This window comes from Phyllobates terribilis, unplaced genomic scaffold (assembly GCF_046119375.1).
Source record: "Phyllobates terribilis strain yellow unplaced genomic scaffold, ASM4611937v1 Scaffold_2__4_contigs__length_985480577, whole genome shotgun sequence".
Lineage (NCBI taxonomy): Eukaryota > Metazoa > Chordata > Amphibia > Anura > Dendrobatidae > Phyllobates > Phyllobates terribilis.
Window position 1 is genome coordinate 220,829,776 of NW_027362762.1, and position 20,015 is coordinate 220,849,790.

At 42.0% G+C, this 20,015-nt stretch overlaps 2 protein-coding genes across 5 annotated transcripts in view; one reads left to right on the forward strand and one right to left on the reverse strand.

The window, feature by feature from the left end:
- Positions 1–618: 618 nt before the first annotated feature.
- Positions 619–19,817, reverse strand: WBP4 (WW domain binding protein 4). Of its 2 annotated transcripts, XR_012275294.1 has the most exons (12): positions 19,635–19,817; positions 18,051–18,074; positions 16,745–16,817; positions 15,779–15,841; positions 13,972–14,098; positions 13,104–13,265; positions 12,584–12,639; positions 9,818–9,890; positions 9,519–9,739; positions 7,923–8,092; positions 3,098–4,283; positions 619–2,705 (listed from the first exon to the last, which is right to left on the reverse strand). XR_012275294.1 is itself a non-coding variant. In XM_073663930.1 (11 exons), coding segments are annotated over exons 2-11 (1,155 nt in total). In that variant the 5' UTR covers positions 18,053–18,074; positions 19,635–19,817; the 3' UTR covers positions 619–4,075. The 2 variants fall into 2 exon arrangements, 1 of the variants encoding a protein (XP_073520031.1); XM_073663930.1 differs by having other exon boundaries at positions 619–4,283.
- The window catches only part of ELF1 (E74 like ETS transcription factor 1), a 114,622-nt gene continuing 114,369 nt past the window's right edge, over positions 19,763–20,015 (forward strand). Inside the window, exon 1 of one of the 3 annotated variants that reach the window (XM_073663925.1) lies at positions 19,763–19,917. The gene's annotated coding sequence lies outside the window, so the exon portion shown is untranslated. The remainder of the gene's footprint in view (positions 19,918–20,015) is intronic. The other 2 variants (XM_073663926.1, XM_073663928.1) reach the window with 2 other exon arrangements.

Consider the following 20,015-nt stretch of genomic DNA (forward strand, 5'->3'; position numbering starts at 1 on the left):
CAGTGTTACCATTTTCAAAAAGGGAAAGAGGTGACTCATGTTAGTTAACATGGTTCCACGTATTAAGGATACCAAAACTAAAACAGAGTTCTAAAAACAAATATGAAATTTCAGCCCAATAGATTGTATATTTATATTTTTACACATGTTTCGTCTCAGTATTTCTTATACTTATAGTGGGGAGCTACACCATAGCCCTAATGCCTTCTTCATGCATATTTCCAATGCTACTATGAACAATATTAAATCAGAAGAAAAATCCAAGAGACTCCCTCTTCCCAAGCCATTCATACCCTATCATCCCCCCATTCAAACACTGGACAGTTGGGTAGGGTGGCTCCGTGCCTGCTGAGCGGCATGGGGGGGCTCTATTCATCCTGATGTAAATCCACAAAGGCTGGTCTGTTTGCGCATGAAATTCATACTTCTGAAAGTGTGGACATAAGAGATAAAAGGTAGCTGTTATATGCGCAATTGTGACCACAACAGCGGTGTACATCGAAGCATGGAACGGTTAATCATATAAAAAGAAGAGGACATATAGGACACAGTAAGCCATAACTGGGAAAATTTTATTTTTTAAAAAATAGTTATTTACCAAGTTGCTTTTTTAGAACTTAGACAATGTAAATAGCATCAATTAAGACCCCCTATTGCAAAAATGGGGACAAACCTTGTTCCTTAAGTGTAAGAATGTATTCACACATGCACACAAAATTTCATTCAGGCTGCTGTATGTTAAACATCACTTTTAGACATCCATTTACCCTAGATGCTGGGAAGTTATTCTATTCAATATACTATAAACATGAAGGTTTTACAAGGGTATTACCGGTAGACACAGAGGCATGTTTACTGTATACATCCTGATACACATTCAATGAACGCCTAAATGTGATGGGAGCATAGCCAAAATTCAGTTACATACAAGAATCTTTCCCATTGTTCTATAGAAGGAGAACAGTGCTTTATAGGAACGCTGATTCTGTTCTTCAGTCTATAAAACAGTTAAATGACCCATATACAAAACTAAAAATGAATAAAAACACTGTATCTAAGGACCGCTTCCTTAGGTCCATAAAAGAGAAATGTAAACTCTTCTTTTCGACCCTTGTGATGTCCCCATTAGGTTTTATTCACATGATTCACATTATTTACAGATTTAAATTAAATCTGTGAATAATTAAATCAAATTATAAAACAGAGAAGCTTTTCATGTCACACCAACTATATATGTCATGTACCATAAATAACTGAAAAAAAAAAGAAGAAAAATTAAGAAAACAATACTCCTGCCTATGGAAACTCAGAAAAGCAACACAGGGCAACTACGGCATCCAGTACAGCATTTACTAATGAGAAATAAATCTGTAACAATAGATGTCCAGGTAAAGTCAGAAGCTGCCATTCTTCATCAAAGCCGTTTCACCAGAATTCCAGCGTAGATTGCTTTGAAAAGTTGCAAAATTATGGAGCAACTCACAGTTGCGCAAAAAGATTGTGACTTTTGGCGTTTTCACATCAGTTTCTCCCAGCTCCGCCAAAATGGGTAGGGCGTTACACCAAAGCTGGTCTAATTCATGACAAGCTGTGGCGTTCTGTACGGCAGAAATCTCACTCCAGTCCCAAACTGGAGTAAGATTTCTGCCGTGGCGCATGCCACGCCACTTGTCAGATGCTCCACATTCATTAAGAGGTGTGCGCCTCTTCATAAAACAGGTCTGACTCCACGATGTCCCCTTATTAATCAAGGGCTAGATGTCTAATTTATAGTATAAATAAATAAAACTATAATAATATTTAGTATTGTCTTCTTGGGATACTTTGAAAAAATAGTTTATTCTGAAGTTGTGCTTCTCACAGCTTGCTGCGGATACAGGAGGACTAATTTTTGTCCAAGATTTATGAAAGCAGAAAAAGCACAGCTCCTCATTATAGCATCTGTCTGATATTGTATTTCAGCCGCAATAAATTGAAGAGGAATGAGCTGCAATACCAGACTCATCCAAAAGATGGTGTTTACGGAGCAGCTAATAAGAGTAGAAAAACATAACAGCTTCTTCCTGAAACAGCACCACTCTTGTCCACAGGCTGTATATGGTATTACATTATAATTCCATTAATTTCAGCTGCAATACCATACTTCACTCATAGTGAAAAGTGGCAATGTTTCTTTGGGGAAAAAGACAGTTTTTCTAATCTCGTGCCACTCATATGCTCATACCTGAAAGGTAACACCAACACCTCCGATTCACCTACTAATGCACACAAACTATAGAAATAAAGATAACTAAAACGGTTATTGCATAGATTATTTCTCACTTCCTCCTCACACAAAATAAAGTACACCAGATAGGTGAACAACAAGTTGTACTGGATTTGAAGAACATGATGGATTTCTTCCAAAAAAAGCACCACACCTGCCTATGGCTTGTACATGATTTACAGCCCAGATCTTGTTAAGTGTACAGGCTGAGGTTCAATACCACTCAACCCATAGACAACATGTTGTTTTGGGGAAAAAGCAGCAATTTTTTTTACACCTCATTATTGGCTAAATCAGTTACTAAGGCCTGTACTATAAGTAGCTGGATTTCTTAATTATTATCATATATAGAAACATCCTACTATTCTTCATCATTAAAGAGGTTGCCCACTACCCTGATTAAGTTACTGGTTTTGCCACAAATGCTTAAAGGGGTTGTCTGGTCTAAATCGACAAGTCTGCAGACTTATGAATACCCCCCTGTGCACGCACTGTGTGCTGCGGGCATTCGCCAATTTATGATCCAGGACTGGAGGGCATGTATGTGTTATACATACTGTAGGCCAGGGCCCGTCCAGTGGGCATGGCCATGCTCCATACACCTGTATTGAGTGAGGCCACGCCCCATACACCTGTATTGAGTGAGGCCACGCCCCGTCTGGCAACGTGGCCATCCAGCGGGTGTGGCCGGCTAGAGGGCGTGGCCTCGTGCCATACAGGCCCACTGGCCGGGAGTATGTATATGCGATGGAGGGATTCATAAGTCTGCAGTCACACAGAGTAACTGCAGAAAGATCGATTTGGACCAGACAACCCCTTTAAGGATAATGCCCCTAAAGATCCCAATATACCTTTTCTGCCAAGTTTAATTTTGTTTTAGGCCTTTCTGCTTCGCTTCCTGTGCCTTGTTACCAGTTCTGTTGTCATAGCGATCACTTACTGTTCAGAATCCGCTGCTTCCTTCTGACTACATTTCCCATCATGCCTTGAGCTGGGCTGCAAGCCAGCAGTGAGCACAAACCTGTAACTCCACCTCCTACTCCTCCCCCAGGTTCACATACAGCCCCAGCACAATCTCTTGTACAGGACACTGCAGGGCATAGAAGTAATGCAAAGCACCATTACACCAGCCCTGAGAATAAAGATTATATCCTACTCCACCTCACTAACATGGATGATTGGATGGATGTATGAATAGATGGGGTGAGACCTTAATGTATTCACACTATAAAAAGAATAAAGCAGAGTGTATATACATTACACAGGATATCCAGCAGTGTGTGCACATGTATATACACTATGCTGTATACATACAGATGCAGAGGAAAGCTGGCAGCATGTACGAAAACTGAGTGAGCTCTGCTGAATGCAGCCCTGCCCACCTAGGCTGCAAGCCCCGCCCACCCGTTTCTACATCTGGGAACTGAGGGAGGATCAGATGTGACATCAAAGGAAGCAGCAGACTCTCAGCCAGCCATCATGTGAACATTAGAGCAGCTCAGGTTACAGCAGAATTTGGTAAAGGAAGGTATTTAGTGAAATGCTTATCCATCTAGTTAGTTTACATGAAAGGTACATGTGAAGCAGTGGCCAACTCCTTTAGGTAAAAGCAGAGACAAAAAGACTTCCGAAAGTACAGAAGACAGTCCTGAAATCACAAGCATATTCCCTTAACTGACCTTCAAATAAAGAAATATAGAAAAAAAAAGGGATTTATTCACACCAAGCTCTCACACACAAAACTGAATCCTATAAGCTTCCAAACATACAGTTAAAAAAAAAAAAAATGTCCCAATTAATCCAAGCCTTCTACTGGTCATTTAGTCTCTGACGTATGTTTCGGGACCTCACATTTTCTAGCTTCCTTCTCTTGAAGACGGAGGCCCCAGTGGTCGAGTCACCAAGGGAAGTGATGGTCTTTTCTTTAAACTTCACTTTGGGCTCTTGTGGCACATCGGGCACAGAGACGGCAGGATCATCGTACTCCACGTTCGGCAGCTCCAAATCCACATTCTCACTATATGGAAAAAAGATCCAGTGCTCAATGCCAGCAAGTAATTACACACAGGAATATTCATACAATATACAATTGTCATTTCAGTAAAAGCCCCTTTACTTAACCTGTACCTGAGGCTTATAACTACACATGATAATATACACCGGTGCTGCGGACAGTGATAGGACAGTGTTAGAAGACACAACGCATTGCAGCTTGCTGCATATTGGGCAAATAAGAAACATGCTGAGCCTTGTTCACCACCAAAGCACCTACAATGGCATGGGAGCATCAGAGATGGAGCAGGGAGTTATGGAAACAGCAGCCTGATCTAAGAAATACGTTTTCTATCCCCTCATAGGCAGATCACGGTGCGGGTGTGACCTGGGAAGATATGATGCCAGGGTGCACTATGGTAAAAGTCAAGCCTGCAGAGGCAGTGTGACGCTCAGGACAAGGTTCTGGGGTCCTGGCATTCATGTGGAAGTTACTTTGTCACGTATCACCTACCTACACATCATTGCACACTAAGAACACCCAATAATGGCAACAGTGCTCCCTAATGGCATTGGCTGCTTTCAGTAGGAGAATGTGCTATGCCCCGAATAACATCAAAAAAGCATGAACTCTGCCTTAAAATGTCAAGCTCTTAAAGGGAATTAGTCATTGGATTTTTGCTACCCCATTTGAGAGCAGCATAATGTAGGGGCAGAGACCTTGATTCCAGTGATGTGCCACTTACTGGGCTGCTTGCTGGCATGATAAAATCACTGTTTATCTGCTGCAGATCTAGCATTTCTTTGAGCACTGTATATTCCCACCCCCACCACTGGATTGGCAGCTTTCTGCCTATGCACAGTGTACACAGAAAGCTGCCACAGTGGTGGGGGCAGTGTTATACGGAGCTCATGAATGTGCTCGATTACTTGGCAGCAGGTATATTTATCTTCTAGTGAATCTTCTGCTGATTAAACAGTGATTTTATCAAAACTGCAGCAATCAGTCCAGTAAGTGATAAGTCACTGGAATTGGGGTCTCAGTCTCTACATTAGGTGGCAAAAACCTGGAGACAGATTCCTTTTAATACAATTGGATCGCAAGTGGATTGAACTAGAAAAACAAGACCAATACATGATGGTCCCACCGTGAAACTTACAGGACTTAAAGGGAATCTGTCACCCCCTGGGAGTTATCAGACCGCTACTATGGGCATACAGGGTATAGAAAAGTAAATCTATACATACCTGTATGGCCCATAGCAGAGGTCTGATTGCAGAGAAAAGTAGCTTTATCTTTTTTGTTTTCAACAGGCTTGGCGTCCCCCAGAATGCCCACCTATCTGATTATTATTCCCCTAAATCGCTGCCTATCAGCCTAGTATCCATTTTCCCTCCCTCCCCCGCACGTCACAGGATGCTGTGCCGTGCGCTTTCCTTCCTCACCTCCCGGCACATGCTCTTATAGGCCGCGCTTTGTTTCTCCCGGCTGGGTTTGTATGAGCACAGTGCCGCAGTGCTCTACTGCGCAGGCGCCGGGGAGTCACTGTGCCTTCCGCTCCAGTGACCCCCGGCACAAAACAAGAAGGCACTGTGTTCATACAAACCCGGCCGGGAGGAAACAAAGTGCGGTCCATAAGAGCCGCGCTTTGCGCATGCGCCGGCAGGTGAGGATGGAAAGCGCACGTCACAGCATCCTGTGACGTGCAGGGGAGGGAAAATGGTAACTAGGCTGACAGGCAGTGTGAGGCAGTGACCGGGATCGTATACGAGGGACGTTATATATCCCCAGAATGTGTACAGAGACCTATTAAATCCATTGGAGTGCATTGCAGTCACACACACAGCTGCGGCTGCAATGCTGGAATGAAGGTGAGCATTGACCTGGTCAGGCTATCTGGCTAAGGCAGACTAAGTAAAACCCGGCAGGGCCTTCATTTCTTGGAGGAGGTCACAGGAGGCAGTGGGGCGGCCTCCTCCCTCCAACCCGGGTTTTCCAGTGGCTCTTGCCACAGGTCCTTTAAAATCCCTGCACTAAGGATTAGTGTTGTTCAGTGCTGGGACCTGCTAGGAGGATAGCAGGAAAGCTTGGCGGACCTGTGTGTGGCTGAACCCACGCCTGGGAAGCCTCTGCACCCGTCAGGCTCTGAGCGGCCCGACGTGGCCCTTGTCCCCGGCAACCGTTGTTATGGACTGATGTTAACCCGGCTGCGTACCGGAGGACTTTCTGTTTTACCCGTGAGTTGTTGAATAAAAGCTGTTTATGTTGGACTTGCTTGGGTCACTGCCTCAGTTACTGCATGGTGTGAACACCGCCGCCTTACAGCGGTGATTTAGGGGAATAATAATCAGATAGGCGGGCATTGCTTGGCATCCCCCAGAAGTCAAGCCTGTTGAAAACCAAAACGATAAAACTACTTTTCTCTGCAATCAGACCTCTACTATGGGCCATACAGGTATGTATAGATTTAATTTTCTATGTATGTCCATAGTAGAGGTCTGATAACACCAAAGTGGTGACAGATTCCCTTTAAAGGATTTGCTGTGAACATTTTTTAATTTAGGTCTAGTAGAGTCTGTGACTGGAAAAATCAGTGTGGACTTGGCAGGGGCAACCATTATATTAATGTTGTGGCTGATCCATGTATTTCCCTTTTATTATCCAAAATGCTCTTTGCTATTAGCAGCACTGAAGCAAGGAAATTACATTAGCTGAGGTTCACTATTTAGGCATTCCCTATAATGTGACAGCCCCTGCATCTGTCAGGATGGGGGAGACGGCTGGGTGTGACCCTATGCTACGTCAGGACCTGTCAGCATCCGAGTGCTGCAGATGAGAAATACAGGACTAGCGAATATACAGCACAGAAACTACATGGTATCCATTTTTGTTAGTATGCAAATTTTTAAAATCAGTCAAACGTATTTTTGTTACCAAAAGGCAGAACACACTGCCATGTAGAAACCTAGCTCCACTATGGAAATCAACCACTACCTTGGAAACATTTTACAGAAACCTTAGCAATGGGCATTATCTACATCTAGAGGGGAAAAAGGCTTCTACACCAACAGACAAAGGGATTCTTTACTGTAAGAGCAGTGAGACCATGGAGGGCTCTGCCTGAGGAATTGGTCATGGTGTTGAAGAATTTAAAGGATACTTTATTTAATGTAAAAATATTACAAGTTATCACTAATAAACTAAACCAATATTTGGAATAAAGAAGGAATTTTACACTAAAATTAGCAAAATTAGATTTTTGTTAATAAGGTTTTTTTGAGTACCAAAGGATGAATATTGCATATAAACAGGACAATCTGGAGGTATTTTTCTCAGCTGTAAGAACCATGTCAGCAATTCCACAATTAATGAAAATGACCCTTTCCAAGCAGGGAATGGGCAGCCGTAGGGAACCTGACTCCTCTTGCGCTGCCCATGCACAGTAAGCAGCATTTACCGGATTGGGAATGGGATACAACTATACCTACAACTCTATTAATGGAAACTAATCACACTGAGCTGTGGAGTCTACGCCAAATCCTGCATCTGATATCGAATACATGGAGTGCACTGTGTTACCAGCAATTCTGCATCCATAAAACTGACTTGGTTGCCAAAGATGTATTTAACACTATGGGATGATTTTTCCCCACTAGTACATACTATGGATGCTCCTCTTCTTGAACAGTCTCCCATGCTCCATACGGATTCAGCTTGGCTGGCGGCTTTTGAGCAGCAGATTTTGGAGGATGATCTTTTTTTTCATCAGCTTCCTCTTGTTTGGGTTCAGGATCAGATCCCTCATCACTGTCTGATGTGGACTCCTTTTTAGGCTAGAACAGACATTTTTTTTTTTATTTTTAGTAATATTTAATCACACCAATTCAATATCAATTCAAAAGGTTCAAAGTTACATATATAATAAAAAAAATGTATTTTTACCTTCACTTTAATATATAATAGCCATAAAATTATGTCCAGGAGTAAAAATGCCCATACTTATTATTTATTTCACTGCTTATATAGCGTCATTAATTCCACAGCGCTTTACAGACATTGTCCTCATTGGAGCTCACAATCTACATTCCCTATCAGTATGTTTTTGGAGTGTGGGAGGAAACCGGAGAACCCGGAGGAAACCCACGCAAACACGGGGAGAACATACAAACTCCTTGCAGATATTGTCCTTGGTGGGATTTCAACCCAGGACCTCAGAGCTACAAGGCTAGAGTGCATTCTGCCAACAACCATGTAAGGTGTATGGGAGCCTTAAAAGGACTCTGTCATCAGGTTTTTGCCTGTGGGCACAGATCCGGATTCCAGCAATTTGTCACTTACCGAGCTGCTTGCTGTCATTTTTATAAAATCACTGTTTTATCTGCTGCAGATCTAGCAGTTCGCTGAAGGCGGAGCCCTGTATATCCTCGCCCACACCACTGATTGGCAGCTTTCTGCATACACTGTACATGACCAGAAAGCTGCCAATCAGTGGTGTGGGTGCAGGGTCATACAGGGCTCATGAATATACTTGGCTGCAGGTTTGCTAGTCCTCTAATGATTATCTTCTGCTGATATAAATATGAATTTATCAAAACCACATTAAGCAGCACAGTAAGTGACACATAGCTGGGATCAGGGTCTCTATCTCTACATCATGCTGCTCTCAGATTATGTGGCAAAGACCTGGTGATATATTCCCTTTAAAGAAGTATTTCCATCCATGTTATATACAGAGGATATGTCATAAATGTCGGATAGATGTGGGTCCTACCTCCAGGCCCTGCACCCATCTGGGCGTTAATGCTAAATATGCGTGGCTCCCTCCATTCACTTCTATGGGAGTACCAAAAATTTAAAAATGATTTAGCATTTGATTCAATCTACTCTATTGCTGAGAATGATGATTTTACATTACTGACAAGTCGCCTCACGTGTCTCTATACATAGTGCAAGTAAACCTTCTGTAGTATGACCAGCAGCCATACTCTTTTCCATTACATTCACTATAATATGAGTGTGTGATAATTACGTTTTTACAAATTATTTAACAAGACATGGACATGAGACAGTAGAGATTAAAAAAAAGCATCCATGAGGAAAGCCCCTGGAGTGACAGTACTCCTTATCAGGAGAACTACAGAGTGACAAACAGCACCCCTGGTAAGGAGAAACTATGCAGAGTAGGGAGGTCACTAAATAGGACAATAGAGAACAATATAAAAAAACACTGATAAGAAGGATAATTGTGTTTACTCCTACCCTATAATTGATTTTAGGAGTCTGTGGAATTGCAGGAGTCTTGTCTTCGGGTGTGGTGTCTTCGGATGGCGGGGACTCCTCAGAGGTAGAGTCTGTGGTTACTTCTGGATTTGCAGCTTCTCGCTCATCTGCTGTGGAGACATCTACAGCATCTGTGGAATCTTTCTTATCATCGGGGACCAGATTGGGATCAAAGTCTTCTGGTTTGTCCCATCTGGATTCTGCTCACAAGAATCATCTGTTAATGAATGTAAATATCAAGTAGCAAACAGGCTGTGGTTACTAGATGAAGCCCTTACCTCCAGTTTCAGAATTGTAGTAGTACGTATAACCCTCTTCTGAGACTCCTTCCACCCATGCAGATTTGGTTTCCTTTTAATAAAATAAAAATACACAGAATTAACCAGTCAAATAAATGAATGAAGAATGGCAGAAGACACAATGTGTTGTACATAAGTACAGACCCCTGACGAAGCTGCACTTAGTGGCAGCCCGAGTACAGACCCCTGACGAAGCTGCACTTAGTGGCAGCCCGAGTACAGACCCCTGACGAAGCTGCACTTCGTGGCAGCCCGAGTACAGACCCCTGACGAAGCAGCACTTAGTGGCAGCCCGAGTACAGACCCCTGACGAAGCTGCACTTAGTGGCAGCCCGAGTACAGACCCCTGACGAAGCTGCACTTAGTGGCAGCCCGAGTACAGACCCCTGACGAAGCTGCACTTAGTGGCAGCCCGAGTACAGACCCCTGACGAAGCTGCACTTAGTGGCAGTGTAACGAGTTGGGTATTTTCATCCTAGCGGCAATGTGATCTCTTTTATTTGCACTTAGGTTTTCTATCATGTGGTATTGTTTGTTGTTGTTAATCTCAATTCACATTGATTGTGTGTATTTTCTAGCATTTGTTGTCAGAAGACATATTAGGAGTAGGATAGTTTCCATTATTATATGGGTGGGCTGCAGTGGTTTTCCTCATAGTTATATTATGGGAACATGTTTCTGGTATGTTTTTTAATGTAATTGTATTGCTATACATTTCAATAATTTTATTTTTCTCATTTCTAATACTTTGTGTGTGCGCAGACAAAGTAATGTGGTTATTTTTCTTATCATACACTGCTGTTTTGTCACCCCTGTATACATATCATGATTTTTTTGTAGTGCCCATCCTCTTTTGTACATGAGTATATTCCAAATTTACAACGGAGACCGCAAGATTTAAAATTTACAACATTTTAACAATGGGATGACTCAAGTATACAACTCCAATCCCCTTGGTCATAATGAAGCTAGTCTTTGGAATTTTATTTTAGACACAAAATCCTGCAACACCGCATCTATTTTACAGGGCTGTGGAGTAGGTAAGCCAAACCTCCAACTCCTCAATTCCCATGACTGCGACTCCACGACTCCCTCATACATGGCTCATGTTTAAGTGATAAATTTTCTGTAGCACAGATTCATCTCAGCTAAAAGTCTAGACCCTTAGATCAGGAATAGGACGTTTCATAACTTTCCCAAATTCTTCTGAAAAAATATTCCCCACAAACTGCATTGTACTACTGCACCCAATTTATTATATATTTTAGGAGTCTGAGTCAGTCCATTTTATACCAACTCAGACTCCTCCAAAATTGCTCCGACACCATGACTCCGCCACCACAGCCCTCATGAATAAATTACGAATATGGAAAAGAGACAACTGATGTTCTGAGAAACAAGAGTCCTACAGATTTAATTAGACCTGGAGATAAGTGGCAGCTACGGCACCAACTATTTGTCCCTAATAAATTAGCTTTCTGGGACCATTGTTTTTTGTGTATTGTCTGCACTGCCCAGACAAAAGTAAGGCACCTTTCACACTGGGTGCTTTGCCAGTGGTCCTGTCAGTGATTATGCTTGAACCCCCCACAAAACGGCTTCCAGGCATATGTGCTGCTGGAGCCAGTGATTATAAAGGTGCAGACAGTCACAGTGTGGTCTGTTGTGCATTATTTTTAGGCATATATACCTACTGGAGGCGGACATCCAGACATAGTAGACTGCATGGTAAGGTTTAAAAAAAAAAACACAGAGTGGGAAAACCCCTTTAAACAACGTGCCACACTATTAGGAAAATTATGGCCTAAACATTAAAGTAAACATCAGCTTCCTTACATGCCCACCAACAAGAAGCAGATCTGTGATGTAGCTGTTGGGGCCCCAGAGATCATCTGTAATCAGTGGGGAAATCGAAAGTGCTATTGTTTTACCGAGTAGCCTGGGGCATACACAGAAATCCTGGGGACCCATAGCAGAAGTTCTAATCTGGGCCCCACATTGTATAGTGGGCCCCCAATACAGTATAATGGGCCCCACACAGCCCTCCATACAGTATAATGGGCCCCACACAGCCCTCCATACAGTATAATGGGCCCCACAACAGCCCTCAATACAGTATAATGGGCCCCACAACAGCCCTCCATACAGTATAATGGGCCCCACAACAGCCCTCCATACAGTATAATGGGCCCCACAACAGCCCTCCATACAGTATAATGGGCCCCACAACAGCCCTCCATACAGTATAATGGGCCCCACAACAGCCCCTCATACAGTATAATGGGACCAACAATGTACTCTTTGATTAAAAAAATATAAAATACTCACCTCTCCCCGTTCCCCGGGTCTCCTCAGCGTGTCTTTTGCAGCAATGCACTGCTCGGCACAGCGGGTGCGTTGTAGTGATGTCATCGCGCCCGCTGCGCTGAGATGTCAAACGCAGAGGGAGAATGATGGAGGATGGAGCATCAGCTGACTCATCCATCATTGCTTTCAACTGTATCAGCATCTAGGATGCCCAACCAGTTGAAATTGCGATGCTGAATGGGGGAGCAGTGCTGGTAACGGGCCCCCCCCAACTCACAGGCCCCATAGTGGCTGGGTGGTCTGCCGCCATTGGCGGTATGCCACTGCCAATAGCACTGCAGCAGGTGAAATATAGCATTACATGTTTCTAATCTAAACCAATCACAGTTTGTACTGTCAAATCGGGTGACAGATCCATATCTGGTATTCGGTGATTACCTTTTCATTCTTGTCTTTGTTCTCATTAAATCCCTCCGGCTCTTGCCACTGAGATTCTGATAGAAAAAGAATACGTGATGTACTGCTTCTTCAGAATAAAATAATGAAAAGGTCAAATATCATGTCTATGAGTAATGAATCACCAAGCTTTCTTCATTACATATATGCACCTACCTAGCAATATGGCAGTAACCGTAACCCTAAACAACTAACATAAGGGTATATAATTTCTGGGTGTTGCAATGATTTTTATCTATTCACATAAGTAAAAAAAAAACAGTTTTCAACAGCAAGTGAAAATCTATGATGTTGCTGAAGTGATGGGAGGAAAACCATGAATATAAGAAATGATATTTGATTTTAAAGTGAGTTACAGCAAGGCAGAACCGCGTCCGAGTCCAGTGGTGGCCATGGATTCTTTCTTACACTATATGACTACATGTAACTGGGCCTCTTAGACAGTGTGACTTTTCAGAATAATACTTTGTGAAACTTCATACATAAAAATACACACAAATACCTCCTGTCAATAAATTGTAGAAATAAGGGTACCCTTCTGGAGACAGGGATTTTGTCCACTGCCTCTTAGCATGGTGTTTTTCTAGAGCTTCTATTTCCATCCTCTTCTGCTCATCCCGTGCCCTCCTCTCTTCTATGGTCGGAAGTATAGGAGCTAGAGGCGCTAAAAGAAAGAAAGTCTTATTGGGAGCATTAGAATATAATGTCTTCAACGCCCAACTTAAATTATTATTTCCAATGCAGAAAACAAAGCATTACCCAAATATTTCCTAATTTTATGCTATCTTATTTGTAGTAAAAGAAAAATGCAAATGGATAGAAAAGACTTTGGAACAAAACATGAAGAACAAGGAGAATCAGGTAGGAAAGGAGAAAAGGGAAAAAAAAACAAAACGAGCGAGACCACAATGGCACGACATTTGTTAGAAGTAGGCCATAAAGTATGTGATCGGGGATGGATGATGGTGGAGGAGGTACGTGGTAGAGATGCATAAAGGGAATCATATTGGATTTTTACACTGAATACTCTGAATCCAAAAGGCTTAAATGAAACCAGTGGTTTTGAATGCATATTCATAAAATTTTACTGCTGGCATTAGAAAGAACAGCCACGGTATGAGAAAGCATAGCGATGTCTCCAGAAATAGCGATTACAGGCCGTGTCCTTCTGTGCTAGCATACGATACAGCTGCAGTGGAAGTGCATTATATTTCCATCCACCATGTGGATCCCACAATGAATGGATTTTTTTAATACATGTAATTCAAAAGCTTTTCAAACCTCTTATTTCTCAATGCATAAGAAAGCGAAATAATAATAATAATGACAAAAAAACAAACAGTTTTCCTGCACAGACCCTTGGACTTTACCTGGTTGTTCTCCTTCAAGTCTCTTCAGGTCTTCTTCATAAGCCTTTAGCGCAGCTTCCTCCATTGCAGCAAACTCCTTGGACTTTTTTTCATCTGCTTTAGCTTTGGCCACGCTTTTTTGCTTAATCTAGGCCAGAATGGATGTTTAGCACACAGCATTTGACTTGTCTATCACAATCACTAGTAAAATCATTTGAAATTCTCTTTAACTCAGTTGAAGCCAATTTCCGTTTTTTGTGCTTTTGTTTTTCCTCCCCTTCGTCTTTTTCCATCAACATAGTGGTCTGAGGGCTTGGTATTTTGCTGGGAGTGTTGTAGGTTTCAATGACATTATTCACTTTAATATATAATGTACTGGAAAATGGGTAAGACATTAAAAATCAAATTAAATGGTGAAAGGAAAAAACAAATTCCACTGTTGTTTTTTGGTGTTTCAATTTTACACCGAGCCACGTGTGGCAAAATTGACCCAGCAACATGATTCTGCAGATCAGTACGGTTATGGCCATAACAAACATCTATAATTTTATTATTTTCTAAATATAATTTACTGTTTTTTTTTTTTTTAATTCTGAATTTAATCCAATTTTCTGAAACCCATTTCGGGGTATATATGATGTTTTAATCACATTCTTTGGAAAGGTGCAAAAACCAAAAAAAGTCAATTTTTTTTTCGTTATGCCATTTATTATGTGTAAAATCATTTTATATTTTTATAGATTGAACTTTCATCGATAAAACCGCATATATGATATTATGATATTGTTGTATTTAAAAGGTTTATATTTTATTTTTTTAAAGGGAAACTATTATGTCCACAAATGCTATTAACCTGCAGGTTAATAGCATAGTAAAGCAGTGTGGCTGCCGTACTGGAAGCCCGGCTACCGGGAGGAAATAATCTTCAGTCACAACTCAGTACTTAGTGAGTGGCGGTTGTAACTACGCCCTGACACTGACAGCTGGCTCAGCACTGACGCACAGCAGATGTGGCTGTCAGTCAATTTGCCAGGGTGTGCTTACAGCCGTTGCTCACTGTATACTGAGTGGCAACTGAACCGCGCCTCTGACTGAAAGCCAGGGGCTACCGAGAAAAATAAAGGTAATTTTCTCCTTGTAGCCGGGCCTTCAGTAGGGTGGCGCATGGCTTTAGAACGCTATTACCCTGCAGATCAACCCCATATCTGCAGGTTACTAGTATTTGGGGACATGACAGATTCTCTTTAAACTACTTTTTACATATTTTTGGGCCACATAGGCGACTTGAAACGGCGATTTAGTTATGATGTGGGCTTTCAGTAGGTCTCTGGATGCCATAGTAATCTATCGGCACCCCTTGATTGCATCAGGTCTGGAAGAGGGTCAGCAATCAGCCCCCAACACCAGGAATAAACCATTTATATGCTGCTGTCAGAGTTCACCACGAGCTGGTTTCACCCATGACAAAAAAATGACACAAGACGTGACGTGAATAGCAATGTCATTTTGATTTCACCCAATAAAGAAGAGCTTTGCTCATGCATCACGTGACTGGCAGCCTGTTAGACTGACCGATAATCTGGAAATGAGCATCCCTAAAAATGCTGGTTCCCAATAATCCCTTAGTTTTATTAGGGAATCTTACTGATATCTTAAAGAGATTTATCTCCAGAAGGAAAATGTTTAGGGGACCAACTCCTACTTTAAATGTAGTCCATTTATTTATAGCATGAAAATCAGTATGGTGTAATAAATTATATCCTCAGTAACTTAAACACCTCCCAATATTGTTTCTTGGTCAGATCTATTCTTAGTTTAAGCAGTTTACCTCACTGATTTTCTTGGTAACATTTTCTTTGTGGTTTTTCCCTCTTTCATGGAATTCAATACTCTACAAAACAAGAGAGAGAGAAAACAGGAGTCATTAAAGAGTGAAAATAAATAGATATAAATGTAAATTATATATATATATATATATATATATATATATATATATATATATATATATATATATATATATATATATATATATATATATATTTCTACCGTGGGACAACACCATTGATGTTACTATGCAAGCATCAAAGCCAGAAGCAGTCAGTGGAGTCCAAACTGCTCCCTCTGTAGTCTGGTGTCCCATTCCCCTGTCATAATAGGGGATTTCAGACATCAGTCCTACAAGAGATGGAACTAGGGGCTGGATTGATGGACAACAATATGTAAATTAGTTTGATTATTTGAAACCTAATCTCCTAAAAAAACAAAACCCCATTTTCACCATACTATAAAAAAATAAAAAAAATACACACATAAAATATTAAATTCATATACACCTTCACATGAAGAAATAATATATTGTAAGAATAAACAGATCTTCCGATTAAAAAAATACAATAATAATCTTAGTAGCACAATTTATACTTGCTATTTGGACTGTACTTGAAACGTTTTTAATTTGCTGAAATAAAGATTCTAGAATCATTTATGGGCTGGAGAAATCTATGCTTTGTTGTTATCCACATATCAGGTGAAGCAGGAGTGGTGTTTCCATGCCGAAGAGCCAAAATGAGGGTAACCTAGTTATTTTTATTCAATTTCCCACCTAATGCATTTATCACCTACCCAGAGGATACGTCATTAGTGTTTATCACCAGGGCCATCATGACCACCAGAACATTGGTCCAGGAGTGAACTGTTCTCCCTCACCCATAGGCAATCAAACGCAGGATAGATGATAAATGTATTTGATTGGGAAAACCCTTTAATGGTGACATTCATAAGTATAAAAACGTACCGGCTTATTGTCTGCAATCCAGCACTTGCAATAGGTACAGAACTTCTTGGGTTGAGATTTCCAGTAGTCAGCCCTGCAGGGACAGAGATGTTAGGAAAAGCGCTCAGCACTGAGGCGGGCAGAGCAGTGCTGGCCTCCTGTACAGATGACATTTACATATATACTGTAGCTGCACAGCTTTATGCCCAGAAGCACAGGGGGCCGATAGAACAGGAGGTCTTCAATTACAGCACCATAATCTAAGTGAAAGATCCACCCTTATTCCATTGATCAGCAATTAAAAAAAAAAAAACATCCTACATTGCAGAGCAATACAAATCAATGGGGTCGTATATTAACCCCGAGGGAGATAAGCAAGTTGCAAAACGTCCAACCATGTCACATATTTTGCAACTTGCTTGTCATGGCATCTTCGGAGTTGCAATATGACTCCACTAAAGGAATTATCTTAAACTACAAATCTGCAGTCACACTATGGGACTGCAGACTTGTGAATCCTCACATTGTGCGCACTGTGATTCTCCAGTGCCGGCCACGTGATCTCAAGTATGTGATTTATATAAAGCGGGCATGTGCCAACTAGATGGGCGCGGCCTCACTCAATCCAAGTGTATTGAGGGGTTGTGTTACCGCAAGTATGCAATTTGCATACTTCCGGCCACATTCCGACAAGACTGTATCCGGCCTCCAGATACAGTCTAGTCGGAATGTGGCCGGAAGTATGCAAATCGAGTACATGTAGTAACATGACTGCCCGCTCCCAGCATCGGAGAGTCTTCATAGCACGCAGCTTAAGACTGGACAACCCCTTTAATTTGTATTGCATTGCGATGTAGCAGCGACACCTGGGAAACTTTGGCCGCGTGACTTTCTATAAGGCTAAAGGATAAAGCAATAGCCTTATGGAAATTAACCACACATGAGCTGCAACCTTTCCAATAAACTTAAACTTTTTGTAGTTTTACCTTTCCAATAAAAACAGGGGCCAGTTATGAATTTCTTGGGTCCACATGCACAGCAATAGGACAACTATGCCATACACTGAACCTCTCTAGAAACGACCCTTGATAAGACCACATTTTCTGTCACAGATTTTCAGTTTTATCATATATTTTACAAACTGGCCATTTTTTTGTGAGACGATCACCCCCTAAAAGCTACTTTCATGCAAATTTGATTGCTTGTCTCAAAGGCTTCACTGCATTGGGTCAATAAGCCATGAACATCTGTGCTGTGAAAACCCCTACAACTTTAATATGGTAAGTAGACAAAAGACCTGAGAACAATCATCCAGAACACGACTTACATGCTGGTTTTCTTCAATTTTTTCCTGGTAAAAAAAATGAGACGATAAAACACAGATTAAAAGGCTTAGCATTAACATAAGGGGGATGGGACAGGAAGGCCGGACTATACATGCACAACTCAGGTCTGAGCATTTTGATGACTATAAAACAGAGTTTTCCATTCTCAAATTTCTGCTGGCCACAGGCTTGTACAAGGTAAAACTACAAAATGAGAAGAGAGAGTTTTATCGGCATAAAATTGAATTTTATTACATAATTAATCAATATATAAAAAAGTATTCACACAATAAATAGAGAATAAAGTGCATGGAGATAGCAGCGATGACCACCGGTGTCAATAGTTCTACATATAGAGGAAGCGGCAATTAGAGGCCGCGAAACGCGCGTCGGGGCATGCTGGGATAAGCCATTGCTTACCCAAACCGTGGGGTCTTTTTTGGCCCATTTACTTGGTAAGACCAACGATGACTCTCTTAATCTCTAATAGATAACTCTCTTAGGCCATACACAGAGGTTTGTGTAACATATAAGTATCTTACCAGTCCTATTTGGAATCTACTTTGTTTACTGGAACCATATAATTACATTTTCCATAGGACTGATACACAAACTCATTAGCTAATTTAGCTTGGCCATATTATTTTCTACCCACTATTCGTAGATTACATGAGTTTTAGCTATATGTAGAACTATTGACACCGGTGGTCATCGCTGCTATCTCCATGCACTTTACTCTCTATTTATTGTGTGAATACTTTTTTATATATTGAATAATTATGTAATAAAATTTAATTTTATGCCGATAAAACTCTCTCTCTTCTCATTTTGATATGTGTATTATGAGTCGGCACTCCTTGGGGCTTGTGGGAAGCACCTTCTCCCATAAACACCAATATAGCTATAGACGGGTTGTATTATCAAGGTAAAACTACAATCAGCCTTGGGCCGCATTCACACATCCCTGTGTCTCGGTCAGAGGATGGACAGTGACTCATGAACCGGCAATACGTATCCCGACCCTACAGCCTCATATATATGGAGACTCATGGCCGGTCCACGAATCACGGTAAGAACTCAGAGCGTGACAAATGGATGTGTGACTGTAGCCTAACTCACACTCCCCAGGTCCAGCGATGCCTCTCTGAGGCCTGGGGAGGGTGAGTAATGATAATTTTGCTATTTTTAGCTAGTGCTATCCTATGCGCAGAGAAAACAGAAAACCCCTTTAAGTTTCTATAATCTATAGTCTAAGAGAGGTTAAAAGTAAGAAAATGAGTTCCAGTTACTCATTGCTGCCCCCAGCCATTGCTGGCAGGCTGCAGCAGTGACATCACGACTACTGAATGTGACCGATGCAGCCAATCACTGGGCTAGCAATCACTTTGATGTGGATGGCACTAGCCCATTGATTGGCTGCAGTGGTCGCGTGTGCCCAGAACCGCCGGCACAGCTACTGCTGAGGTACATAGGGCAACGATCACCCCCAGCAGAACCGCACAGCGTACACTACAACTCCCAGCATGCACAGACAGCGGCAACACTGCATGCTGGGACTTGTAGTTCGGAGACAACCAAGGACATACCAGAAGCAGCGCCGTGTGCACAGCTCGCCCGACGTCGGTCATAAACACATCGGTGCAGCCGATAAGGCGCCAGCAGATAAGACTACGGAAGCCGATACACACAGCACAGTGTACGGCGGCTGAGGAGGCTCACTCCGCGGTGTCTGTATCGCCTTCGCCTCCCTCCCTGTTTAGTGGGCGGAGGGAAAGCAAACTTGGCCGGAGAGCAGTGCAAACAAGTCCAGAGACCGTGTCACCCGCAGCCCGGGCACGGCAGGAGCGGCCGCCCGGGACCGGTGCTCAGGTGAGTGCGGGAGTGACCGGAGATGGCGGCTGCTCGTTATTTACTAAGTTGTTTGTAGTTTTTTTTTTCATTTTCACTTTTTTATTTTTCTGACGCCT

Excerpts from the sequence above, each read along its gene's own strand:
- WBP4 (XM_073663930.1), bottom strand. Across the intron at positions 9,740-9,817 it reads CTACAATTCTGAAACTGGAG|AATCCAGATGGGACAAACCA; the intron begins GTAAGGGCTTCA and ends TCTTGTGAGCAG. Across the intron at positions 4,284-7,922 it reads CAAGAAGAGGAGCATCCATA|TGAGAATGTGGATTTGGAGC; the intron begins GTATGTACTAGT and ends TTTTCCATATAG.